Here is a 27,653-nt window from a genome sequence, read left to right as displayed (position 1 = left end):
AAGCTGTGAAGATGACATGAGGAGTCTGCAAAAGGATTTAGATAGGTCAAGTGAGTGGGCAAAAATTTGGCAGATGTAGGAAAATGTAACCTTGCCCACTTTGGCAGGGGAAATAGAAAAGCAGTATACCAGTCAAGTGGAGAGAAATTGCAGAACTTGGTGGTACAGAGGGATCTGAGTGTCCTGGTACATGAATCACAAAAAGCTAATATGCAGGTGCAGCAAGTGATTAGGAAGGCAAATGGAATGTTGTTGTTTATTGCAAGGAAAATGGAATATGAAAGCAGGGAAGTTTTGCTATAGTTGTACAGGGAATTGGTGAGACCACAACCAGAGTACCGTGTACAGTTTTGTCTCCTTATTTAAGAAAGGACATAATTGCATTAGCAGTTCAGAGAAGGTTCACTTGACTGATTCCTGGGATGAAGGGTTTGTCTTATGAGGGAAGGTTGGGCCTGTGTGCATTGGAGTTTAGAAGAATGAGAGGTGATGTTATTGAGAAGAATTGTCAGGGTGGATGCTGACCCTTGTGGGAGAACTAGGGGTTTAAAAATAAAGGGTTGCCCATTTAAGATGGAGATGAGGAGAAACCTTTTCTCTTAGAGGATCATTAGTCTGTGGAATGCTCTTCCCCAAGGCAAGTGGAGGCAGGATCATTGAATATTTTTAAGGCAGAGATAGATTGACTCCTTTGTCAATCAAGAATCTAAAGGGTAGAAGGGGTAGACAGGAAAGTAGAGTTGAATCAGAATAGCCATGATCTTACTGAACGGTGGAGCAGGCTTGAGGGGCTGTATGGCCTACTCCTGCTATTCGTATGTTCATATTAAGAGGCAGCTGCTCCCAACATATCCATCTGCTTTCAAGACAAGTCTACTTTGCTGCAGTCCCAGAACTTTGTTAACCTCCAATACCACACAGGTGACAGGTATGGAAAGCAGTGAGTTTCATTCTGGTGCACGAGGGCTTACTGCAAGGAAGTTGGGAATGGGACAAAGGTCCTTTACATTATTGGCTGAATATAAAGGACAACAGCCATAAACAATACTTAAATGATATTCTTTTCTGTGTCAAAAACTATTTGCTGAAAAGGATTTCAAGGATCAATAACCCACTGTGCAAATAAATCTTGAACTCCCCCCTCCATTTTCTGGTAATAGCTTTTACTCCCTAGCTACTAGCTCACAGACCAGTGAAAATAATCTCACTATTTAGTCACTCAACTTTACATAATTTTTAAAACCTCTGTTGGCTCCCACCTTGATTTGAATCAAAGTCTTGGTTTTCCCCACACTTTTAAAGTTCTCATTCTTACCAACATTTGTTTTGTGAATTTAGAAACATAGGAATCCTATTGCTCTAGGAATGCAGGAGCAATGCTCTTTCATGGGATAAGACCGTCTCCACCTCCCTCACCCTCTCCCCAGGAGCTCAAATGCAGCAAAATTTGCCAACACGACTCGAGTTTGAAAGAAGAGGCTGTCATTTAATTCTTATTCTTCTGGGCAAGAATTAAATGCTTCACCACACACCGAGGAAGGACTGGAAGGGAAAATCTACGAATATAGGACCATCAATTCACGTAAAGCAGGAAGAGTAAATGGGGAAAAAATAAATTTAAAAGGCTACCTTTCACAAATGCAATGAAGTTTTACTGAACCAGGAAATTAAGACAGGATGTGTGGTAGAAAGTTTCCCATTAGCAAAAGTACTTTATTAGTTATCATATATCACAATACATTCTCATATCTGTAACAAACATTTTTTTCAAAAATCTACATTCAAACTTACCGAGAAAACATCGGGGCTATGTTTACATATTCTAATCTGACCACACCCAGAATAAACACCAGAAAGGAAACTGGTTGAGATACTTAGAAAACTTTGACTAATTTTAATTTTAAAAAAGAGTAACAATCGTAAAGGTGAGTTGTGACAATGAGTGCTCAGGTTTTTACATCAACGCTTTGCTTGACAATCAAATGGTACTTGATGTGTACAAGCAAGTGTGAACTACTGGGTATTTTTGTCACTGAAAGATATCTTTGAACATGATCAGGGGAAGAGAAAGAAACCACTTCCTTCAGCCTTATGAAGCAAGAATTTGTAAACAGGTGTCTTTCATGCACTTCCAGGTGTTCTGTATACTTCACACCTAATGAGTTACATTGGAAGTGTAATCACTGGTGGAAAAAGAGAAGGTAGCTATCAAAAGGTATCAGTACATTTACACATCAGTATACAGCTGTAGTTAGTTTTTTTAAAAGTAACAAAAAAATGTCTTGCTGAGTTTTAATCTTAAAAAGTGTGAAAATGTATTTTTCCCCCCCAATATAAAGAGCATGAGAATGAGTGAAGTGGAGAAGGATCCATAATCTTAGCAAATGTTAGATTCAAGATTTTAGCTTAGAGTTTTAGGCTTTTTTTTGTTTTAAGCACCCTGTATTGGATATTTTTTTAAAAAGTTAAAGTGGAAAAGAAATGGGTCCAGTGCTTAGTCCATGTACATTCCAAAGCAAATGGAGTAAAGGCAGATTTAATATGATCTATCACCTGGGAGTGGCCATCACAATGGAAATTAAGCCCTTAGAAAGTGACCAAATTAAGTCAAAAGGCTGAGAGTTTATTTTGTTGTTCTGCTATTACAAGTAGTTTTTACATTAACTTTTCTCTCCCTCTTTCAATTCTTTCTGCCCCCACCCCAACCCAACCAAGACTTCTGTGTTTCATATCTGTATTTTCATTATGGAGGTCAGGGCTGAATGCTGTTCCCAACAATTACCCAATTCAGCGTACTGGAATTAGGTCCTTCAGTATATGATTAAATTTGGCAACTGCAGGGGAAAAAAAAAACCTGCTCAAAATGGTTTCGATGAAGATCCCTCATCTGCGAAAGAGTACACAATAGCTTGACCATGAGTCAATGTACTTGTTACACCAGAAACAAATTCAGAGCTCACCACCTGCCTGTAACTCAAGTTTAAGATCGATCGGATTTACTTTAACAGTTCTCCTGAATAAAGAAAAAATTCTTTCTGATGATAATTTCAACAAAGAGGTCTGCACAAGGGCAAAGCATTTTGTTCCTACATTGACTTTGGTGACAACATGGACAGGAGAATTTCAGCCTTTAGACATTACTAACTGGAGCAGCCGACGGCAACAGACATAGAATGTATGTTCTGAACTGCTTATCAATTTCTCTGAAAATGGAGTATTTTGATATCATTCAGTTTGAGGTGTTGAACTAGAATCAAGTCTGGCTCCAATGAGGTCTCCAGGATAGAATTAGTGACATATAAGTGCGGGGGAAGTGGGAGAGATTTGAGAACCCTCTACCTCACGTCATTGCTAATAGTGTCCAAAATTTTAGGTTAGTCACAGCCTTCGAGAAGGTGGAAAACAGAACTTGAAGATTATAAATGCAAAGTGATTTCCAGTCACGAGGGGTTACGGTCAAGCTACACAAGCCCCCTCGTATCAATAATAGGATCTTCACACCAAAGATAATTTTAAAATGTCAGTCAGAGAGAGAATTTTTTTTTAACAAAGAAGTCAGAAGCAGCATTTTTAATTCACGTTCTGGTATCCAACAACATTCAAGTATTGCAGCAGAGTTTTCCTTGCAGGTTTTAACAGTTGCTGTTAGATCAATCGTGTTGAGTTTGTATTAAAAAAAATGTAACAGGCACTGTAGTTTACAAGACAAGCATATGCAGCTCAGAAATCTGCCCCTCTTCGGTTGTGCAGTGTTGCGAGTGAAAGTTTCTAGCCTCAACATCCCGATGAGGCGCAGCCAGACCCGTCCGTCACAAACACCCATCAAGCGACTCCTCCAAAAGACCAGGTTTCTTCGCCGTCAACTGATCAAACAATATCTTACAACAACAAAGTGCAGCATTTCTGTGCCTAGTGTCTCGATACTGCTTAAAACCGCTTACAGCCGGCTTTGATTAGCCACCACCCCGCCCCCCCATGTCTTTTAGAATCCGCTTACTCTTCAGTTACATAGGAGGGAATTATTTCTGCATTTCGCCGAGAGATTGCTTCCCCATAATTGTTCACATTGGCCTTGTGGGGCATTGGGTCAACCTCGAACCTAAAACAGCTGCACAGGCAGGAAACCAGTCGAGTCCGAACAACTTGTGTGCAAAGGACGAATATAATGCAATTAGCTGCTCCTTGAAAGGTGTTTCCTATTCCCTGTAGGACATTTGAAGGGGAGGGGAAAGAGGTTGGAAAAAATAATTAGCATATGGAACAGAAATAAAGCCCCCCCCCCCCCCCACACACACACACACATACAAAAAAAAACACCCTCTTACAGACGGCTGATTACATACAATGAAGCCTTTGTCATTTCCAAGAAGTTCGTATATCGTCAAGGGATGCCAGCCCTTAGAGAGAGAGAGAGAAAAGACACACAACTACACAGAGCCAAACTAAGTCATGTTGTAAGAATTACTACATGCCTGTGGCTATTGTCGAATTACTGTTGAACCTCAATGGAAGACAACTGCACCCCAGCTGATAATCGAGAGCTCCTTCAAGCTTTAAAACAGGACTTGTATTTAGAGGGCATTTGATGACTTCAGGACATCAGTATTAGAGGGATGTGCTCTCCGTTCTATGGGAATGGGGGGGGGATGGAAGATATATATGACCCATAACAGCCTTTACAGTAGATAGAACTTATTTATTTTAGCCACCATTTCAACAGCGACTACAATCCAAAACTACTTTATTGGCTGGGAAATGCTTTGAGACATCCTGAGGTCATGAAAAGTGCTTTATTTTATTCTAATAATCAAAATTGTACACTTTTTAATACCACAATGGATTCTTCCCCCCACCCAAGTTACGTGCAGCTATAAGTAACCAAGCTTGCACTGCCCCGACAGTTGGCAGACCCTACCTTCAGTCCTTAGGCTCTTGTGAATTAGCATCTTGTGCGCAGATAAGACCTACATATCTCCCCCCTCTACCCACCATTTAAAAAGGTATATTCTTGGGAAGAAAATGCTGGCAGTTCTAATCTTCCCAGAGCCAAAAGCCCAGACACTGATTGCTATCCAAACCCAAAGCTAAATCACAGCAGATATCGGACAGCCAAAAACCAGCTCCCGATTCTGATCGCCAACCCATATGTTTTGAACCAGCCACCCCTTTTAATAAGTTTTGAATTATTAGATAGATTCTAAAGCCCAGAGCATAAGGAACAACAACCTGAAGATATTAATGAGAGGGCGACCAAAAAGAGTGAAGAAATAGGCAAAAATTTTGAATTTACAACGAGCTTTTAACTGTTCCATGCTGCATGCTTCATGGCAACACCTCTACTGGAGTCCACTTGCTAACCCATCAGCACTCTCTTCCCGTGCAGTATAAATTGTTGCTCCCTTTACTATTGGCATTCTTGTGTCTGTCCCGATGAGTGCAAGACGAAAGGCTTTGACAGCATGTCTCTTTTTTCAGCAATATTCAAGTTTTGGCTTGCACTCTCCAACAACCACTTGCATTGATACAGCACCTTTAATCCCAAAGTACTTCACCGGAGCATTATACAACAAAACTGGACACCGAGCACCATAAGGCAAGACTAGGATGGGTGGTTAAAATTGTCAAAGAGGTAGGTTTTAAGGAGCATCTTAAAAGGAAGGAATAGACAGGGGCAGAGGGGCTAAGGAAATTCCAGAGCTTAGGCCCTGACACAGCTAAAAGACACAGTCATCAATGGCAGAGCAATTCAAAATTGAGGATGTTCAGAATCAGATGAGCGCAGACATCTTGGAGGACTCTAGGTGATGACAAGAGATAGGGAGGTGCAAGGTCAAGGTGAGATCTGAAAACAAGGACGAGAATTTTAAAAATTGAGGCATTACTTAACCAGGACACAAAGTAGGTCACTGAGCATAGGGGTGATGGGCGAGCAGGACTTGAAACAAGGATGTGCAAAGTAAATATTCCTCAACTCCGTACAATCTGATGCTTCACCAAACATTATTCAGCCTGTAATAAAAACTCTTGCGTGTGTTAAAAATGTTAGGCTTTTCACTACCATCACCCTATTATAGAACCACATACCCCGACATTGCTAATGATGTCATGGGAGATGCTTTTTTAAAAAAAAAACGTACTTAACCACCACACCACCCCACCAACAACCACAACAATTTATTCATTCCAATGAATTTATCGAAAGATTTTTAATCTTAGTTGAAAATGCAGAGGTTTGAGGGCACAAAGCAATTTATTCATTGATAAAATAAACAGTGCACATCTTAATATCCAACATGTATTAATCCCTGAAAGTGCAGTCAGAAAAGTACCAATAACGCCAGTTGAAGTGCTAGCAATAGTACTCCAGGCACGATGGGCCAAATGGTCCCCTGCTGTGCTCCTGTTTATATGCATCTGTTCCTTTAAGGACGCATCCTATCTTTTCCCCCTCTCCAAGTGGCACACAATTAGTAGAGTGTTATAGAGAGCCCAGGGTTGTCAGACATGAGCTGGTTATCATTATTAAAAGGTGAAGCACATACAGTGTAGACACAATTGGTTGAATTTTCCTGGCCCCGTGGAGACCAAGATAGTGGAAGCTGTGTCGGGACAGCTCCCTGACACAGTCCTGTCTTTAGGGAGTTTTCCCAGGGCCTTGGATTGGATGAAGGCAGTCAATTAGTTCAATGAAGGCCATTTTGCAATGGCCGAGTATTTTATCGCAAGCAGAGTACCCACCAGCCAAATCAAATTAAGGTGGCCTCCCAGTGGCAGCCAGGGTCCCATCAGAGCCAGACCTGAACAATGGGGCCACAGGGGTGAAAGACTGCAATCGCAGCCATTAATAGTCATGCGGAGGTGTTTCCCCTCCACCCAAATGGCCCAACCAGCTTCGGGCTTCTCTGCAGGCAGCCAAGGGCACTTCCATGTCGAGACGCCCTCTTCCCATAAATCCCCCCCACAATGCTCACCAGCTTACCCTGACAGTGCCCATCTCTCCTGATGAGGCTTCCAACGGGACATCGCTGTGGGCCCTCTGACTGGGCCTACAGCCTCAAGAGTCCGTTTTCCATCTTTAACAGGATGCCAAGTAGGAGGCTGCCTCCCAGAAGATTTCTCTGGCAGCACATTGGGCTCTGGAGCCCATCCACCTCACCAACCTGAGCCTGATGGAAGATCCAGCCCAAAATGGCATTTAATAAAACTAACCTCAGAGGACAACAATCTGCTATGGGAAAACCTACTTCGCATTCATCATCCCAGCTCATCCTACATCAGAGACACTGTTTTTATTTTTAAAAAAACAATGGATAGGAGAATTGGACCATAAATTGAGCAAAGGCTTTGAGGCCCTATGGGAGGTGTTCCCAAACTAATGAGGTTGCAGGATGAGATTCTGGGGTCAGAGACTGAGACAGCAATGGCAGCCATGGAGCTCAGGCTGAGTCTTGACAGCTGTGAGGCCCCCTTAAATGTTTTATTCTCCCCCTGTCGATGGGCTGTTCCGAGGCCTGATTGCGACAACAGCCATAGCCTGTAAAAAGGTTGGTCTGTTGGTCAAAAGGGTAAACACAGCTGTTTTCAATGCCCCACCACCCCCTGGTCAACAAATTTCTCCCCCTGAAGAGCAACTCAATCCTCCAGCCCGGTCAACCACACACCACATCCCCCTCCCCCTCCCAAACAACGCTCTGAACCTCCCCCTCACCCCGGTCAAGCACTCATCCCCTCTGCTCAAAAGCCCTTCCACCCTCCCCACAATTTTCACTCTGGGGTCACAAGAAGTCCCAAGTAAGCATTAAAATGGGGTCACATCAGGGAAAAGGCTTGGGAAGCACTGTCCTTCAGCCTCAATATATCACAATATCATTTTTAAATATGGGTTTTGAATTCAGCCTGGACCCTTCCCTGTGAAATGATGGATTTTTCCACTTGAATGTGGAACACTGGTAAAGTCTAAACTTCAATTCCACTGTGTAATAGCTCCTGGCTACTAAATGTAACCAATCGAATCTAGGACAACTGAAGGAGAAAAGTATGATTCAATAACTTCTCTACAGGTCAAACATTATAGTGAATGAACAAGATGTTAGAAAACCATAGTTACATACAACAGTGGTTTCTTCAGTATTTTTAACACTTGCATCCCAACTGCTTTGGCATTTTTCACTGTAATGGTATTTCTGCCAATAGCAGTAAACTAGCAATACCAAAAGCAGCGCTCTTGCAGTGTCCACCACTGTCAACACTGAACACAATATAGTCCCTAGCAGCACAACAAAATGGGGCTTGATGGAACAGCCACATGTTTCGGCTACCAGCAGGCCCAACAGCTCAACCAATGATGGCCTGTTAAATGCATTTGCCCTTTTGGGCCCTTCAAGCCCTGAGGAAAGTACAGAAGCCAGCTACATTAAGACAAGTGCTTACAGCTCTAGGCAGGTTCAAATATCCCAAAGGGCACCCAATTATCGCATTCGCACATCAAGATTCCATAAACAGGAATCATGGAACAGCAGGGCACAGAAAGAGGCCATTCAGCCCATCAAGTCTGCATCGGCTCTTTCAAAATGTAGCAACTCAGTGACCAGTCCATTCGTCTCTGAAGGGTGTGGCTGAGTTGTGAAGCTTGGTCAAAACAGGAGGACTTCATTTTAAAAAGTGCGACAGTGCTTTTTCACGTTACCTGAATAACAGAGCGAGCTCAGCTTTCACATCTCATCAGAATGGTGCCTCCAACGATGCAGCACTCCAATAGTACTGTACTTAATTATCAGTCTAAAGAGCCAGGCCATCCAAGAGAGAAGTTCAGAAACACTTCCTCATGCAAAGGGCAGTACAGAAATGTGAATCTTCCCTCCTCCACAAAAAGCAGTAGATGTTAGCTCAATTAATGTAAGTCTGGGGGTCAATAAAGATTTTTTGCTAGCCAAGGGTATTAAGGCAGACGGGTGGAGTTTAAATGCAGTTCAGCCATATCTACCTGATGGATGGCAGATCAGGTGTGAGGCAAAATGGTTCCCTCCTGCGCTCATAATTGCGAATGAAACTGTGCTCTGTATGTGCTCTGTGCTCCTTATTTGGTGAGGAAATGCATGAGTGAGGTACATTTCTGCTTCCATCATTTGTTATTCTTCTTGGGTTTTTAAATCCGTTATGTTTCTAAGGCATTTACCAGACTGCTCACAAACTGAATATGTCCAAGTCCCAGAACAGAGCTTGAACAGATGACTTCCTGAATCAGAGAAGGTTGTTGAGTTGACAGACAGCCATAATTACAAATTGCTACATCTCAACAACCGTGTGTTTTCAGAATCATTATACTTACGTGTAGTATTACTAGCATTCCATTTTGCACAGCAGGCGAATTGCAAAGTGTCAGAACGAACCTCACAGTGCTCCAGATTCGAAGGAAAATGAATATGATGGGTATAATGGTGAGCTTGCGATCTGCCATTGAAGACCGAGAGAGACGGCTGGAATTGCAGGCGAGGATAGGGCGATACTCTGATAATGCTTCATGCTGGGCAAAAAAATAAAAAGCACATTTAGTTCCACTGAAGGTCAATGCAATCATACAGCAGGCTTTGCTACATTGGGATCACGTAATTTCTGCTCACAGCTTTAAGAGCAATGCAAAAGCCTTAATAACTGCTCCCTGGAAAAGAGATTATTCTTTTAATGCCTTAATCTTCTGGTAGGTAAACAGGGGCCAAGTTTCACCAAAGTCCCCTTCAAGAGGCCAGCTTGGCATCTGTAGGGTGATGGGAAGCTGTTTGCCCATTATTTACACCTTAGTAGAAAATCAAAACCAATATTCATTTTTTATTCAATATTTTATTTATTCATTCTTAGGATGAGAGTGTAACTGGCTAGGCCAGCATTTATCGCTCATCTCTAACTGCTATTGAGAAGGTGGTGGTGAGCTGCCTTCTTGAGCCGCTGCAGTCCATGTGGTGTAGGTACACCCACAGTGCTGTTAGGGAGGGAGTTCCAGGATTTTGACCCAGCCACAGTGAAGGAACAGGATGGTGTGTGACTTGGGGGGCGGGGGGCAGTGAAGGAACAGGATGGTGTGTGACTTGGGGGGCGGGGGGCAGTGAAGGAACAGGATGGTGTGTGACTTGGGGGGCGGGGGGGGGGCGGTGGTGGAGAACAGGTGGTGTTCCCTGACCTTATGGGTGTTCAATATTAACTAGTTAACATTGCAATTAATTCAACACATGTTGGTTAACTAGATCAAAATTAAAGTTGTGTCATTTCAGATGATAAAGAATTCCAACGCTTTACTATTGGGATGGAGTAATTTGCAGGCTATGAGGAAAGAGCAGGGCGGGGGGGGGGACTAATTGGATAACTCTTTAAAAGGGCTGACACAGGAACAATGGGGACTGAATGGTCATCTGTGCTGCAAGGTTCTAGGATTTTATAAACTGACAGGAGCAGCCGGCAGAGGACTTAATACAGACAGAAGTTAAGGTTTGTGGTGACCATACTTTTTGGCTGCCTGTGGGCGTGAATCCCTGACTACACACTTTTAAACCCCACAAGTGCTGAATCTTGAAATGGTTCAGTCCTTATTCATTGTGTTCAACTGGATTGACGAGAAGACGAAGTTCCACAAGCTGTGGTCTGTCACAGTTCCACATTCATCCTCTTAGTTTGGTCAATGAACCAAAATATAGGAACACAGATTAAATCAGTCAAACCCAATGGAACTGCACTGAAGAAAGGAAGTCAGCAACAACTTGCATTTATATAGCAACCTTAACATAGTCCCAAGACATTCATAGGAGCGTTAATCAAACAAAATTTGACACTAAGCCACATATAAAGGAGATATTAGGACAGATGACCAAAAGTTTGGTCAAAGGAGGTAGGTTTTAATTGGCATCTTAAAAAGGAGGAAAGAGAAGATGAGAGCAGAGAGATTTAGGGAGAGAATTCAATTCCCCCAAAACATTCAATGTAAGCTCTGTACTTACTTTACTCACCAGCTAAGGAATAAATAAAATAGAATGAAAATACCCTTTGAATTTCAGGTGGCATATCTTGGATTCCAATTATTAGTTATTCAAGAAGCCACCATCAAATTCCAGACATGACTTGCTCCAGTCATAAACACATCGTCAGAGACCACTTCATCAGTAGCTGCACGATTTGGTCATTATTTAAAAGGAGGAATACATTATGCTACAGCAAAATTGATCTTCACGTCTTGAACTGCATAATAGGAGTTTTGAGCTGTGGAATATTCTGCGATCTAGACCTAATCCCAGAGATATAGGGCTCCTGTGCTCAATCATTATCCATTGATGATCTAATATGTGCTCGCATGGACACAAGGATTAACCTCAGCTGCGCTACCCCCGCATGGTTGAATACCAAATGATACACTCTGCCTAGAACACAATTATAGAAACTTACAGCCAAGGAGCAAGGTGGCCATTTGGTCCTTCATGCGTATGCTGTGTCTTTGAAAGAGTAGACCTATTAAGTTCCATACTGTTGCCTTTTATCCATAATCTGACCATTCATCATCCTCAGTTATCAGCTCAATGACCTTTTAGGGAATGGTTGCCTGGGAGGGGGTATTGGAGTGCGGCCAGCAAAGAAGAAACATTATCCCAGTGAAGTCACCGCCTTCAGCGGAGGAGGGAGAAATGTTTGTTGCAAGGCTAGCAGTGGTTCATCAAAAAAAATTCTCTCCTCTTCCCCTTACTCAAATGTGCCTGATTAAAATACTTCCTGCTGTTACAGGAATGCATTCTTCGCTACACAAAACGTTCCAATAACAAGATGTGTGTTCAATTAATTAATGGAAACTGTGAAACTATCAACAATTGTCATAAAAACCCCATCTAGTTCACTAATGCCCTTTTAGTGAAGGAACTTTGCCACCCTTAACCTGGTTTGGCCTACATGTTACTCCAGACCCACCAACTCCTCCTAACAGCCCTCTGAAATGGCCTAAAAAGTCACTCAATTGTACCTAACCACTACACAAAGACTGCAGTGGTTCAAATTGATGGCTCACCATCACTACCTTCTCAAGGTCAGTTAGGCATGGGCGAGAAATGCTGGCCTAGCCAGCATGACACCCACATCCCATCAAAGAATAATTTTTTTGAAAACTGGTCAGTTTAGTTGGAGAAAGTGAAACTGGAAGCAGAGCAGTAAATGCCTTAAATGTCCTTGGTTAGTGTGGACAGAAATACCTGCTGGGAATTTTTTTATTCACTCATGGGACCTGGGCATCGCTAGTAGGCCAGCATTCATTGCCCATCTCTAATTACCCTTGAGAAGGTGGTGGTATTATGACACAGCCGATGGTAAAGGCTGAGATGTTCAAATCCCAGAGGGAAACTTGAAGCAACTGTCATAACCCATTTTTGCAATTTGTATGTTTCCAGATGCAGGCTTTGAATTCAGTAGTAATAAGACCACCGAGTCTCAAGAGGGTTTTATAAAACTAAATTAAATATTTATTAACACAAGAAAGATTGTAAACACATACATATGTCTACAAAATTACTACTATAACTACAAAAATCCCCTAACCAATCTGACTCTCAGTTACACCCACGTTAAGGCAACAGTAAATCTCAGATTTAAACAGACACCTGACAAAACACACCCTGGACAGTTGTATTCAAAATGAGTTTCTTTCAGCTCTGGGTCCTTTGCAGACAGCAGCTTGAGGCTTTGCACACTTGTTGAATCTAAAATGCCTCTCCTTTACACACAAATATCCTTGCTCCTTGAATGTAAATTTTCCATTGTATAACTGGGCTTTTAATTTTACCTCTTCTAACAATAAAATCCTTTCATCCCATCCATTTCACTAGCAAGTTGAAAAAAAATAAACACTTTGCTTGGCGTCTTCCAGCTAGGTGCAAGATTTCACCCATTCTTTTGGATGGTTTATTTAAAAATTCAAATTGCCCCCTTGACATCTATCGTTTTAAACTTTTCCATGTTTATCTAATTACCATTTCACACCTATTTCTCTCAATACATCAAAGCTTATAGACCAGCTGGCATCAATCCAATTAAGACACACACACACACACACATAGACAGACATAGGCACCACTAAACTATTTTTAAAAATTTCCAGTAACATTATAGACATTAATATCTTCATGGCAGATGAAGCGCTGCCTTCTTGAACTGCTGCAGTCCATGTGGTGTAGGTACACCCACTGTGCTGTTAGGGAGGGAGTTGCAGGAATTTGACCCAGTGACAGTGAAGGAACGACGATATATTTCCAAGTCAGGTAGGTGAGTGACTTGGAGGGGAACCTCCAGGTGGTGGTGTTCCCATGAGTCTGCTGCCCTTGTCTTTCTTGATGGTGACAGTCATGGGTTTGGAAAGTGCTCTCTAAGGAGGCTTGCTGGGTTCCTGCAGTGCATCTTGTAGATGGTACACAGTGCTGTCACTGTGCGTCAGTGGCAGAGGGAGGGAATGTTTGAGGATGTGGTGCCAATCAAGTAGGCTATTTTGTCCTGGATGGTGTCAAGTTTCTTGGCAAGTGGAGAGTATTCCATCACACTCCTGACTTCTGCCTTGTAGATGGCAGATAGACTTTGAGGAGTCAGGAGGTGAGTTAGTCACCGCAGGATTCCTAGCCTCTGACCTGCTCTGTAGCCACTTTCCAAACCCATGACTGCCACCATCTAGAAAGACAAGGACAGCAGACTCATGGGAACACCACCACCTGGAGGTTCCCCTCCAAGTCACTCACCTACCTGACTTGGAAATATATCGCCATTCCTTCACTGTCGCTGGGTCAAATTCCTGAAACTCTCTCCCTAACAGTCCAGTTCAGTTTCTGGTCAATGGTAACCCCCAGGATGTTGATAGTGGGGGATTCAGTGATGGTAATGCCATTGAATGTCATGGGGCAATGGTTAGATTCTCTCTTGTTGGAGATGGTCATTGCCTGGCACTTGTGTAGCACAAACGTTACTTGCCACTTGTCAGCCCAAGCCTGGACATTGTCCAGGTCTTGCTGCATTTGGACATGGACTTCTTCAGTATCTGAGGAGTCGCGAATGGTGCTGAACATTGATGCTTGCACAATTACCTTACTTCCATCAAAAGGTCAGAAGTGGGAAGGTCATTGATGAAGCAGCTGAAGATGTTCGGGCCTCAGACACTAAGCTGAAGAACTCCTGCAGTGATGTCCTAGAACTAAGATGACTGACCTCCAACAGCCACAACTATCTTCCTTTTTGCTAGATATGACTCCAACCAGTGAAGAGTTTTTCCCGAATACCGTGGATTCCAGTTTTGCTAGGGTTGCTTGATGCCACATTCAGTCAAATGCTGCCTTGATGTCGAGGGAAATCACTCTCACTCACCTCTGATGTTCAGCTCTTTTGTCCATGTTTGAACCAAGGCTGTAATGAAGTCAGAAGCTGCGTGGCTCAAGCAGAACCCAAACTGAGCATCAGTGAGCAGGTTATTACTAAGCAAGTGCCATTTGATAGCACTGTTGATGACCCCTTCCATCATTTTACTGATGATTGAGAGTAGACTAATGGGGCAGTAATTGGAAGGAGTTGGATTTGTCCTGCTTTTTATGTCCAAGACATACCTGGGCAATTTTCTACATAGTCAGGTAGATGCCAGCGTTGTACCAGTAGTAGAACAGCTTGGCTAGGGGTGTGGCAAGTTCTGGAGCACAAGTCTTCAGTACTCTTGCTGGAATATTGTCAGGGCCCATAGCCTTTGTAGTATCCAATGCCTTCAGCCGTTTCTTGATATCACGTGGAGTGATTCGAATTAGCTGAAGACTGGCGTCTATGATGTTGGGGACCTCAGGATGAGGCCGAGATGGATCATTCACTTGGCACTTCCTGCTGAAGATTGTAGCAAATGTAGCCTTATCTTTTGCACTGATGTGCTGGGCTCCCCCATCATTGAGGATGGGATATTTGTGGCAGGACTGCGGAGCTTAGACCTGATCCATTGATTATGGAATCGCTTAGCTCTGCCTATTGCTTGGTGCTTATGCTGTTTGGCATATAAGTAGTCCCATGTTGTAGCTTCACTAGGTTGACAACTCATTTTTAGATAAGCCTTGCGCTGCTCCTGGCATGTCCTCCTGCACTCTTTATTGAACCAGGGTTGATCCCTTGGCTTGATGATAATGGTAGAGTGGGGGATACGCCAGGCCATGAGGTTACAGATTGTGGTCGAGTACAATTCTGCTGCTGCTGATGGCCCACAGCGCCTCATGGATGCCAGGTCTTGAGTTGCTAGATCTGTTTGAAATCTATTCCAATTAGCACAGTGTTAGTGCCACTTAGCACGATGGAGGGTATATCCTCAAGGTGAAGACAGGACTTTGTCTCCACAAGGACTGTGCGGTGCTCACTCCTACCCACATTGTCATAGGTGCATCTGCGGCAGGCAGGTTGGTGAGGATGTGGTCAAGTGTGTTTTTCCTCCTTGTCGGTTCCCTCACCTCCTGCCGCAGACCCAGTCTAGCAGCTACGTCATTTAGGACTCAACCACCTTGGTCAGTAGTGGTGTTACCGAGCCACTCTTGGTGATGGACATTGAAGCCCCCCACCCAGAGTACATTCTGCACCCTTACCACCCTCAGTGATTCCTCCAAGTGGTGTTCAACATGGAGGAGCACTAATTCATCAGCAGGTGGTTTACTTGCCCATGTCTGACCTGATGCCATGAGACTTCATGGGGTCTGGAGTCAGTGTTGAGGTAACTCCCTCCCCGCTGTATACTACTGTGCTGCCACCTCTGCTGGGTCTGTCCTGCCGGTGGGACAGGACATACCCAGGGATGGTGATGGTGGTGTCTGGGACATAGTCGTACTCATGGAATCATATCTTACAGACTATGTCAGGCTGTTGCTTGGCTAGTCTGAGAGACAGCTCTCCCAATTTTGGCACAAACCCCCAGACGTTAGTAAGAAATTTGTAGAGTCTACAGGGTGGAGTTTGCCGTTGTCGTTTCCGGTGCCTAGGTCGATGCCGGGTGGTTCGTTTGGTTTCATTCCTTTTAGACTTTAGTGGTTTGATACAACTGAGTGGCTTGCTAGGCCATTTCAGAGGGCAGTTAAGAGTCAACCACTTCGCTGTGGGTCTGGAGTCACATGTAGGCCAGACCAGATAAGGACGGCAGATTTCCTTCCCTAAAGGGCATTAGTGAACCAGGTGGGTTTTCACAACAATCGACAATGTGGTTTCATGGTCATCATTGGACTTTTAATTGCAGATTTTTATTGAATTCAAATTTCATCATCTGCCATGATGGGATTCAAACCAGAGTCCCCAGAGCATTACTCCGGGCCTCTGAATTACTAGTCTAATGGTATTGTCACTATGCCACTGTCTCCTGCATTTGACTGTATTTGTGGAGGGGACAAATAAGTTTGATCAGGCAGGCAAGAACATACGAATTAGGAGCAGGAGTAGGCCACTCGGCCCCTCGAGCCTGCTCCACCATTCAATAAGATCATGGCTGATCCGACTGTAACGTCAACTCCACATTCCCTCCTACCCCCGATAACCTTTCATCCCCATGCTTATCAAGAATCTACCTCTGCCTTAAAAATATTCAAAGACTCTGCCTCAACCACCTCTTGAGGAAGAGAGTTCCAAAGTCTCACAACCCTCAAAAAACCTTTTCCTCATCTCGGTTATTAAATGGGCAACCCCTTATTTTCAAACAATGACCCCCTAGTTCTAGATTCTCCCACAAGAGGAAACAACCTTTCCACATCCATCCTGTCAAGACCCCTCAGGATTTTATATGTTTCAATCAAGTCGCCTCTTACTCATCTGAACTCCAGTGGATACAAACCTAGCCTGTGCAACCTTTCCTCATAAGACAACCCACCCATTCCAGCTCTCCTGAACTGCTTCTAATGTATTTACATCCTCCTTAAATAAGGAGACCAATACTGTACACAGTGCTCCAGGTGTGGTCTCACCAATGCCCTGTATAACTGAAGCATAACCTCCCTACTTTTGTATTCAATTTCCGTCACAATAAATGATAACATTCTATTAACTTTGCTAATTACTTGCTGTACCTGCATACTAAGGTTTTGTGATTCATGCATTAGGACACCCAGATCCCTCTGCATCTCAGAGCTCTGCAATCTCTCACCATTTAGATAATATGCTTCTTTTTTTTAATCCATCCTGCCAAAATGGACAATTTCACATTTTCCCACATTATAGTCCATTTGTCAGATCTTTGCCCACTCACTGAGCCAATCTATTTCTCTTTGTAGCCTCATGTCCTCTTCACATCTTTCCTACTTAATCAGGAAATTTAGCAACCATACCTTTGGTCCCTTCATCCAAGTCATTTATATAAATTGTGAAAAGTTGAGGCCCCAGCACTGATCCCTGTGGCACACCACTTGTCACATCCTGCCAAGCAGAAAATGACCCATCTATGCCTAATGCTTCCTGTTAGCTAGCTAATCTTCTATCCATGCCTAAAACGTTACCCCCTACACTATGAGCTTCTAATTTCTACAATAATCTTCGATGTGGCACCTTATTGGACACCTTCTGAAAATCTGGGGACTCCCTATGGTCCATATTTTGCTTCTTCTCTGTGTGGGGGAAATATCTCTCAGACGATCTGGGGTGGTTATTTAAGCCCCATGGGTGAATCTTCCTCCACCTTTGAACTAGTTCGAATGTGTTTAAGAGCAGTGGCAACTCCAAGTTAACTTGCTTTCACCTCAATAAGAAAAGCGAGGAATGATGGGGTGAGTCAACGCCAGGGATCGGGTGACGGTCATAGCCACTAAACTACTGTTCCAATCTGATTCTTCTTGTCTAGAGGACAAATATAGCACTGGCTTTATATAATGGCTTTGATTTAAACATGCATCTATTTTTAGGTAGTCCAGCAGGCCATGTAAATGGATTCTCCCCCTCCAGCCTTCACCTGGGCTCAGTTTTGAAGCATAAATGTTGTATTGTTCGTCAAGCCACAGGGCAAAGATTAAACAGTATGACATTATTGCAATAACGTTTTTCCAAAAAAAAAAAGGATTAACTTATTCTGGGTAAAATAAAAATTAAATTTTTTTTTTAAATCGGCTTTGTTTTAATCAGGTCTTTATTTTTTCTTCCCTCCACCCCCACACAAAAGAAAATCTAATAAGGAATTTGTCTAATTCTGTCTGAACCTTCAGGATTAGACTAGATTGTAAATAGCTGGAATTTGGAAGCGATACAAATGCATTTCTTCAGTGACATGTGACAAGTCCATTAGCTGTTTTAAAGTGGCACATCATCTAGGGACAGACTTCTTTCCTGGACCATTCTCCTGCAGTTGGGCTGAAAAATCATAGTTTAGTCTGATCAGCTGCATTTCATTCTCTGTAAAAGGGGAAGGATGGACCCCACAGTTATAATGAGGGGGGAGGTAATGAAAACACTTTTTCCAACTCGCCATTCTAGGTTTCCTTTTTTGAGCATTTCAATTGAATCGGCTATTTCGATCAGTTCAACGCTGGCACTAACTACTGCATCAAGTCATAGTTTCAGTTAAACCGAGCGTCTGAGGCAGATTGGTGAAGGGAAAATCTCTGGAGTCACTCGAGCGGCAGCAAGACACAAATCGACTTTGGCGGGGGGGGGAAATGGGATAAGGTCAATGGTTAAATTATGAAGACTGGTTGCTTAAACTTGGCTTGTAACCCTAGTGATTGGAGGGATGAACTGATCCAGCCATTTAAAAAAGGATTCCATAGGATAGTTACAGAAGAACTATTTCCCCAAGTAGTGGAAATCAAGAGCAAGGTAATATCATCTTAAAATTAGAGCTAAGCCACTTAAGAGCAAAGTCAGAAAACTACTCCCCCGCCGCCCCCCACCCCACACACAGTGGGCGGTAGGAATCCATAATTCTCTATCCAAAGAGATGCTTCGATAGTCAAAGCTTTTAAGACAGATGGTTAGATTTTTGTTCAGTCGGGAGTATCAAGGAATGCAGGAACATAGATAACAGGAGGTCATTCGGCCCTTCTAGCCTGCTCCACCATTCAACATGGCGGCCGATCCTCTATCTCAACGCCATAATCCCGCTCTCACCCCCCCACCCCCCTCATACCCCTTGATGCCTTTGGAGTCTAGAAATCTATTTCTTTCTTAAACATATTCAGTAACTTGGCCTCCACAGCCTTCTGTGGTAGAGAATTCCACAGGTTCACCACCCTCTGAGTGAAGAGGTTTCTCCTCATCTCAGTCCTAAATGGCCGACCCCATATCCTGAGACTGTGACCCCTTGTTCTAGACCGCCCTCCCCACAGCCAGAGGAAATATCATCCCTGCATCCAATCTGTCCAGCCCTGTCAGACTTTTATATGTTTCAATGAGTATGGCAGAGGCAGGAAAAGGGAATTGAGGTACAGATCAGCCATGATTTTATTAAATGGCAGAGCAGTCCCAACGAGCAGAATGGCTCATGTCGGATGCAGTTCCCTACCTTACAACAGTGACTACACTTCAAAAGTAATTTGTTGGTTGTGAAGTGCTTTGGCATGTCCTTGCTCTACCATTGGTCACCAGTAGGTTCCAAGCTCTGGAATTTCCTCCCTAAATCACTCCGCCTCTTTAAAACACTCCTCAAAACCTACTTTTTTGGCCAAGATTTTGGCCATTTGACCTAATATTTCCTTATGTGGCTCAGTGTCATACTTGGTGTTCTAAGGCTCCTGTGAAGTGTCTCGGGACGTTTAATTAAGTTAGCAAATATAAGTTGCTGTTGAGGTTGAGAGAGGTGTTACATAAATGCAAGTTCTTTCTGTACAGGTCTAATGGCCTCCATGATCTGTGCTTATCTTTGGGAACTGACGTAGTCTTATTCATACTACACATTTACAAGTGCTTGCTACATGGACAGCCCTAATGCCATTTTCAAATGCGTGTCGATTATAGTCACACTATTTGCAGGCTTCCCAACATTCCTGTAAATTTGGTACCTCATACTAGATCTCGATTACTCAAATCAGAATAAACAAAAACTTACACGATCGTTATTTTGTTCACTCTGAACCTGTAACTGTCCGATCATAAAACCCTTTCCTCACAACATCCTGCGTTGTCACAGGGCAATTGCAAACTTACACAAATAGAATGGAAGCAGCAGGATATTAGCTCTTTCTGTCAAGTAATAAGTCAGCTGTGTAGTGATTCCGCAGGCTTCACGTTGAGCCCTGTCATAGGCAGAGGTACCAAGCCGCTGTAGTGTTACACATGAGTCGATCTACAATGTTGAAATGTCCATCATCATTTGTAGGAAAAACATTTAACTAAAGACTGGAGCTTAATTGAGGTTCTTATGGGACATTCATCTTGGAGGTTGCAGACAGGTGTGACCTCCTGGAATCTTGGGGGGACAGGAGGCTATTCAGCCCATCATGACTGTGCACACTCTTTGAAAAAGAGCTGTCCAATTAGTCCCACTCCCCGCATCCTCCCCTCCCCAAAGCCCTGTACATTTTTCCTCAATCCTTTTTGAAAGTTATTATTGAATGTCTTTCCACCACCCTTTTTAAGATAGTGCATTAAAGATTATAACCTATTGCATTAAAATGTTCTCATTTCCCCTCTGGTTCTTTTGCGAATTATCTTAAAAATATTATAATCCAATTATCTTATTCATTAGATTTCTAACTGCAGACTTTATATTTAGAAATCACCTGCATTTTGATAAAACTGTTAACCAGCAGAGTGCATAATTGAGACGGTAGCTTGTTGGAATGGCCAGAACCCTTCCTTAGAATTTGTGGTATAGTCCACACCATGTCCCAACACAATAATGCACGTACCTTCCACCCAAAACAGCAGTCCTGTACAAAGCAGCAGAGGAATTCTGAATACTAGAGGTTTCCTCTCAAATCCAGATTCGAAAAGATTCACAATCCCAAGTTACTTCAAATCTTACAAAAATGCCTCATTAGAAAAACATAAAGCATTGAAACTGCAAGATGCCAACTTAGGCAAAAACTGTTCCTCAATTAATAGCACATGATGCTTATCCACTAACAAAATGAGGTGCAGGAATAGATTATGGTCTAGTGGTATTGTTACTGGACTAGTGGCTAAAGTTCTGGGGCCATGGGTGCAAATCCCATCATGACAGCCGGCAGAATTTAAATTTTATTAATAAAGCTGGAATATAAAGCTAGTTCCATGGTCACCATCACTGAAACTATCACTGATTGTTGCGAAAACCTATCTGGTTCACTAATGCCCTTTAGGGAAGGAAATCTGCCATCCTTACCCAGTCTGGCCTACAAGTGACTCCAGAACCACAGGAATGTAGTTGACTCTTTAACTACCCTCTGAAACGGCCTAGCAAGCCACTCCGTTCAAGGGCAATTAGGGATGGGTAACAAATGCTGGCCTTGCCAACGACGCCCACATCCCATGAAAGAATTTTTTAAAAAATTTACTGAGAAACAAATGAAAATGTAGGTTCACTATGTATCTGTATGAGATACATACATCATCAACCACTTATGAAGTAGCTGATAGTGGTTGACATTTTTCATCTCCAGTGGTTGGCTAGAAGCAGTGGCAATCCAGCTAAGCTTTTCATTCCTCCCCCACCATCAACTCCACAACTCAGCTGTTTTACCAGAAGGTGGGACAAAAAATTCAGGGTCACTGATCTTTACATATCAGATCAGCCCTCATCAGCGCCATCACAAAACGTTCCTTCTTACCGCTTTGTAGATGTGTTTCTTAATGAGGATGTAAAGGGTTGGCAGGGTGATGTAGGCTATGAATTCCCAGATTTTGCCCGTTAGCAGCATCCACAGGACATGATCTTCCGCCTGGATGCTAACCCAGCACCAGCCCACCGACACATCGGAAGCATCATAACCTATTTTCTGCAGGCTAACTGCAGCCACGGTGATCACAAGGGGCACAAGCCAACTGCAAAACAAAGAGAGAGAGATTGACGTCCATCAGTAACATCAGCAAGCTTTTCATCAACCGATTCACATCAAAGACAGCATCAAAATGATCTAATAACCCACGGAAACAGGAAGCCTCAGCGCTGGTGTGGGGCAGAGGAAGAGGAAGTGGACTGCGTTGAACTGGACAGGCACAACATTGTAAATCTTGTATATTGTTTAATTGGGGGTGTCTTATTAGACGTGGCACCCTTGTATCGTTATTGAGCACCTTAACATCACATATACAAACCCAAGAATCCTTACTGAGACTATCTAGATATACACGATAACTAACAAGCCAAGACAACATTGAGCAAAGTTACAGGACTAAATTTTTCAGGGAGAGTTTTTTTTATCTGTCTTAAGGTCACAAGAATGTGTGCACTACTTGTCACACAGGCCACAGTACCTCACCATTGCGCCACCATCGACTTGGTGGAACGCTAAAGGTGACAGGCAGAGTTAACTTGCACGATCACTTCTCTGAAAATAGTGGAGTATCAGGGTAGATTCATGCAGCAAAGCTACTATTGAATTTGGCGGCCATGTTTTGTTTTGCGCAGTAACGGCTGAGCAGTTTGGGTTTAACCCCCAGGTTGTCGGAACTTTCATTTCAAGTTTCCAGGGCTATGGAGTAATCAGATTACTCCATGTTAATTATGTCCACTTAAGCACTGCAAACCGCTTCACGGTGACAGTGCAGTTGCTTTGTAAACACGCCCTTAAAGTACCCCTCCTTACACTTACAGCAAAGCCCCAATAAAAATCAAACGACAATGTTTAGCCACAATTTGAGGAGTCTGCCTTGGCTCAGTGGTTGCATTCTCACCCCACCACCTCCTTCTGCAGTCAGAAGATTGAGGGTTCAAGGTCCACTCCAGAGTCTTGAGCTCAAGTCAAGAATATAGGTTGGCACTTCTACGCAGCAATGGGCGAGTGCTGGTAGGTACAATCTTTCCAATGAAATTTAATAAAGGTCCTGTCTGTCTTCACAGGTGAAAGCAAAGGATCCCACAGTATTATTTCCAAGAAGAGGGGAGACTTCCTGTTGTCCTGGCCAACATTTCTCTCTCAGTCAGGAGCTACAACAGTTCAGCTGGTCATTTATTTCTTTGCTGTTTGTGGGAGCTTGCTGTGCACAAATTGGCTGCCAAGTTTCCTACATTACAACAGTGACCATACTTCGTCAACTGAACGCTTCAGCATGTACAGAGGTCATGAAAGGTGCTACACAAATGCAAAGTGTCTACTTATTTTCAAACAGCAAATTTAACAGAATGGCCAGAGAGAAATGAACTTGTCCCCCACCATAGCTCACTTGTGTTGCTCAAGAATTACTCAAGTGTGTGTGACATTTGAAGCCAACTGCTCATCAGAGCATTCTTCACCAACAGTGAGAGGCAAGTGCACTTGCAGTCAAGATATATCAGCTTAACTGCTTGCAGAATCACAGAATCGTTACGGTGTAGAAGGAGGCCATTCAGCCAATCGTGCCTGCATCGGTTCTCTGAGCATTTTAACTTAGTGCCAATCTCCTGCCTTTTCCCTGTAACCCTGCACACGGTTTCTATTTAGATAATCATCCAATGCCCTCTTGAATGCCTCAATTGAACCTGCCTCCTCTACACTTCCAAGGCAGTGCATTCCAAACCCTAACTACTTGCTGTGTGAAAAAGTTTCTTCTCACCTTGCATTTGCCCCTTTTGCAAAACACTAAAACTGTGCCCTCTGGTTCTCGAGGTAAATGATCCATTTACAAGCAGGAACAGTTTCTGCCCATCTACTCTGTCCAGGCCTCTCATTATTTTGAAAACTTCTATCAAGTCTCCTCTCAGCCTTCTCCTCTCCAAGGAGGACAGTCCCAACTTCTCCAGTTTGAAGTGTCTCATTCCTGGAACCATTCTTGTAAACCTCTTTTGCACCCTCTCCAATGCGTTCACATCCTTCCTATTGCATGGCGCCCAGAACTGTACACAATGCTCCAGCTAAGGTCTAACCAGTGTCTTATATAAGTTCATCATAACCTCCCTGCTCCTGTGCTCTACGCCCCTATTAATGAAGCCTAGAATACTGTATGCTTTAGAAACAGCTCTCTCTGCCTGTCCTGCCTGGACAGCATTGTACTGTATTTGAGTTGGGAACAGATTGATGCATTTACTGGGCCACTCACAAATTCTACTTTGTGGACTAAAACAATGGAAGATTCTGGTCCCTCCAAGTTGGCGATGCCAGTTACAAAAGCAAACAAGAATTAACTTCACAATATAAGATATATATATATATATTATATATTCATTAAGTTTCTACAAACAAAACCTTTCATGCGAGGAATAGAAATTGATGGAGGAAATGTGGTTTGGTTGGCCAATACATAAATACTTTACGTGTGTCACATAGCCAATGACAAAGAAATCCTGCATTTATATAGCAACCTTCATGATCCAAAGCATCTATAGCCAATGAAGTACTTTTGAGGTGCAGTCACTGTTGTAATGTAGGTAATGTGGCAGCCAATTACCGCACAGCAAATTCCCACACACCACCATGTAATAATGGCCAAATAATCTGTTCGAGTGATGTTGGTCAAGGGTTAATTATTGGCCATGACACCAGGGAGAACTCCCCTGCACCTCTTTGAGATCACACTCCCACCTGAGAGCAGAGTGGGCCTCAGTTTAACATCGTATCCAAAAGGCAGCACCTCTAACTCCATCAGTACTGCACTGGTTGCCTCAGCCTAGAAGTCTGTGCTCAAGTCTCCAATTCTATACCTACTCCAATCACTGGTCTTTTCTGAGAGAGCAGACTTGACAGCACTGCAAGTGACCACAGAATCTTAGGCTGCAGGAAGGAAGAACAGTAAATGTCCAGGCCGCTTGTTCATCATCCAGGGTCCTCAGTTTAAACTGAGGAGGGTGTACGGATGCAGACAGAGGACAGATTGGGATTAGGTACTGCCACAATGACCCGTCTACCTTATGGCACCTACAGCTAGATTTTTCATTGTGGACGGTTTTCTGCTGGAGGTCCATCAGGGCAGGAAACACTCATGGGCCTTTTTTGCTGCACGTTCTCCAGGGTCAGGCTGGCCATCAAGCTCAGGGTGGACTCTCTGCACTATAGCTGCTCTTTTGTTAGAGCTTTCTTTGGTGGGGAAAAATGGGGTGTGGAGTAAGAAGGGGTGTGCAGGAAATCCAGTGTTGCTGCATCTTCTGAATGGCTGCAGCAACTTAAAAAAGAGGGCAGGGCAAGCCAATGTGGTCAAAACTGAGAGCAATGACTTGGAATGCAGCAACCAAAAGATACACATTGGAGGGGTCTGTAGAAGGAGACACCCACCCTTTATTGAGACAGATAAAGGAAAGGAGGCCAATTAAAGAATTGGCGGCATAGATGCGCTGAAGAGAAAAGAAACACCGGAAGCCTTCCAGCACTGGGAGCTCACCCTAGCCGGAGCTGCTGCCTTCAGAGAATAAACATTCACAGGTTTCAAAATGAGCACTTTTAAAATTGAAATCTCACCCTTCATCTTCTTCCAAACAACTCTGTCATCTGTAGAGATTCAGATCAATTGTAACTTTCAGTTTTAAAAGTATTTTTATTTCTTCCTCCAATTTCTCTCCTACTAATAGTTGTTTGGTAGTACAGAACTTGAGTATTGCTGAAAAAAAAATACATGTGAAAGCTTTTCATCTTGCACTCATCAGGACACTTCGCAAGAATACCAAATTGTAAAGGGAACAACAATTTATACTGCATGAGAAGAGAATGCTGATTGGTTGGCAAGTGGATTCGGATTGGCAACACCTCTACCATGGAGAATGCACCAGTTAACTGATAGCTAACAGTTAACTGCCAAGCTTTGTTTAAATTCAAACCAGGCAATGCCTTGACCAATGAACCAGGAGATAGCTGTCACCTATTTCATTTGCACCTTTTTCCAAGTATAAAAATTGGTGACAGCTATTTCCTGATTCATTGCCCAGGGCAATGCCTTAACCAGAGTCAACCTGCCTGGCTTGAATTTAAACAGAGCTTGGAAGTTAACTGTCAGTTATCAGTTAACTGGCACATTCTCCATGGCAACACATGTGCCAGAGTCCACTTGCCAACCAACCAGCACTCTCTTCTCATGCAGTATAAATTGTTGCTCCCTTTACAATTTGGTATTCTTGCAAATTGTCCTGATGAGTGTAAGACGAAAAGCTTCAACAATGTGCCTTTTTTCAGCATTATTCAAATTTGTCTCCTACTGCGGCTGCAGTTCCAAGTTCCTTGCGAAAGTGGCCATTCTCAACAGGCAAGATGGTGGCTATCACTGTCTATTCAACAATATAAGGCATCACAGTGCCATCCAAAGCTCCCCTCACCCAATGACCACCATTCTGCCTATGCCTGCTTTAGTGGGGTGCAGAGGAACCTCATGTAATTTTCCCCCTTCCTCTTGACCCAGGATGAGGAAAAACCACAGCTTCTGTGACTCTGCAGAGATTCACCACAAGGTAGAGATTCAAGCTCTCTGGGGCTCTCTCATCTGTTTGGTGAAACCCCAAACATTGCAAAAAAACCCCAGCACCAACTCAGGAAGACGACATTTGTACAAATCTGCCCATAGAACAACCCACAAAAATGCACAATTTTGGTATTGTCCATAACTTATTTCCATAGCTCTTGGGCAGCCACTGCAGTTTAAAAATCAATAAGGTAAAATTTAAAAGAGTTTCAAAGAGCATTTTAACAGTAGGTTGCATGAACAACCAATAGAACCTTAACGCTAGTGAAATGACACATTGCTGGCGGCTAATTTTAACTTTCAAGTCAAACATCTCAATTTCAAAAATATATATATATATAAATCCAAAGCAGAACATTTGCTAGATTTTCTTTCTTTAAGGAGGGCAGAACTTCTGGGTTAGAGTGTCAAATTTACACAGATTTCTTCTTTAAATATGCTGCGAGGTACCTTCCCCATCTCACGCCAGTCAAGAGTTCACAGAGTGCAGTCTAACTCTGAAATGGGAAGACCCACTCCCGTAACCCCCCAACCACCCCCACACACTCACAGCGCGAAGTATAACTGAGTTGAGTGAGCCCATCCCAAAACTCTCAGACTGCGGTATAACTCGGAGCTGGCAGTTTTAGGTCCCATTACTTGAGCCCCGACACAGAGAGAGAGAGAGAGTAAAAAATAAATATCTCATTTGTAAATATCCAGCAATGGAATGGAGCCCCACCAGCCAGTCTTACCTAACAGCATGAAACCAGACAACCAAGCTATCGGCCAGTGTCTGCTCCGACCTGACTATAATAAAGTACAGGTACACGGCGATCATCACAGTCCAGAAGAAAGAGCTGGTGTTGGCGAAGGTGGAGAGGGCCCCCTGTAACACACAGTCCCAAGTGGAGCTCCGGAAATCCCGCATGACCCCATAGGAATAGGAGACAGCCGAGAGCAAGTCGGCGAGCGACAGATACACCAGCAACTGGCGGGCTTTAGTCCGCAAATCCGGCCACCAGAAGTGGGTCCCGATGATCAGTGAGGATCCCAGGAAGGACAGGCAGCAGGAGATAAAAATAATAATCTTCTCATACGTGTAAACTTCTGTCTGGGGCGCATGCAACATATTTGCAACAAAAAAAAACAGTAGCCACTCAAACCGCACTAAGCACTTTGCAAACAAA

The 27,653-nt window shown here is 43.3% G+C and overlaps 1 protein-coding gene across 1 annotated transcript; it reads right to left on the bottom strand.

Moving 5' to 3' along the window:
* Window positions 1-1,692: 1,692 nt before the first annotated feature.
* Window positions 1,693-27,653, bottom strand: gpr157 (G protein-coupled receptor 157). The gene is made up of 4 exons (XM_078557833.1): window positions 27,219-27,653; window positions 21,735-21,948; window positions 9,329-9,523; window positions 1,693-4,203 (listed from the first exon to the last, which is right to left on the bottom strand). Exons 1-4 carry the CDS (start codon window positions 27,593-27,595, stop codon window positions 3,994-3,996), a joined length of 996 nt encoding a protein of 331 aa, XP_078413959.1. The 5' UTR covers window positions 27,596-27,653; the 3' UTR covers window positions 1,693-3,993.

The sequence above is a fragment of the Cetorhinus maximus genome, chromosome 15 (genome assembly GCF_964194155.1).
Source record: "Cetorhinus maximus chromosome 15, sCetMax3.hap1.1, whole genome shotgun sequence".
NCBI classification, from domain to species: Eukaryota; Metazoa; Chordata; class Chondrichthyes; order Lamniformes; family Cetorhinidae; genus Cetorhinus; species Cetorhinus maximus.
This window is presented reverse-complemented; position numbering and strand designations above follow the sequence as displayed.

Bases quoted from the DNA above. Each gene is read 5' to 3' on its own strand.
- gpr157 (XM_078557833.1), bottom strand. From the start codon at position 27,595: ATGTTGCATGCGCCCCAGACAGAAGTTTACACGTATGAGAAGATTATT. The intron at 21,949-27,218 runs GTAAGACTGGCT...TTTGTTTTGCAG, and splicing joins GTCTGGTTTCATGCTGTTAG to TTGGCTTGTGCCCCTTGTGA. The intron at 4,204-9,328 runs GTAAGTATAATG...AATGTCCTACAG, and splicing joins GAATGCTAGTAATACTACAC to GGAATAGGAAACACCTTTCA.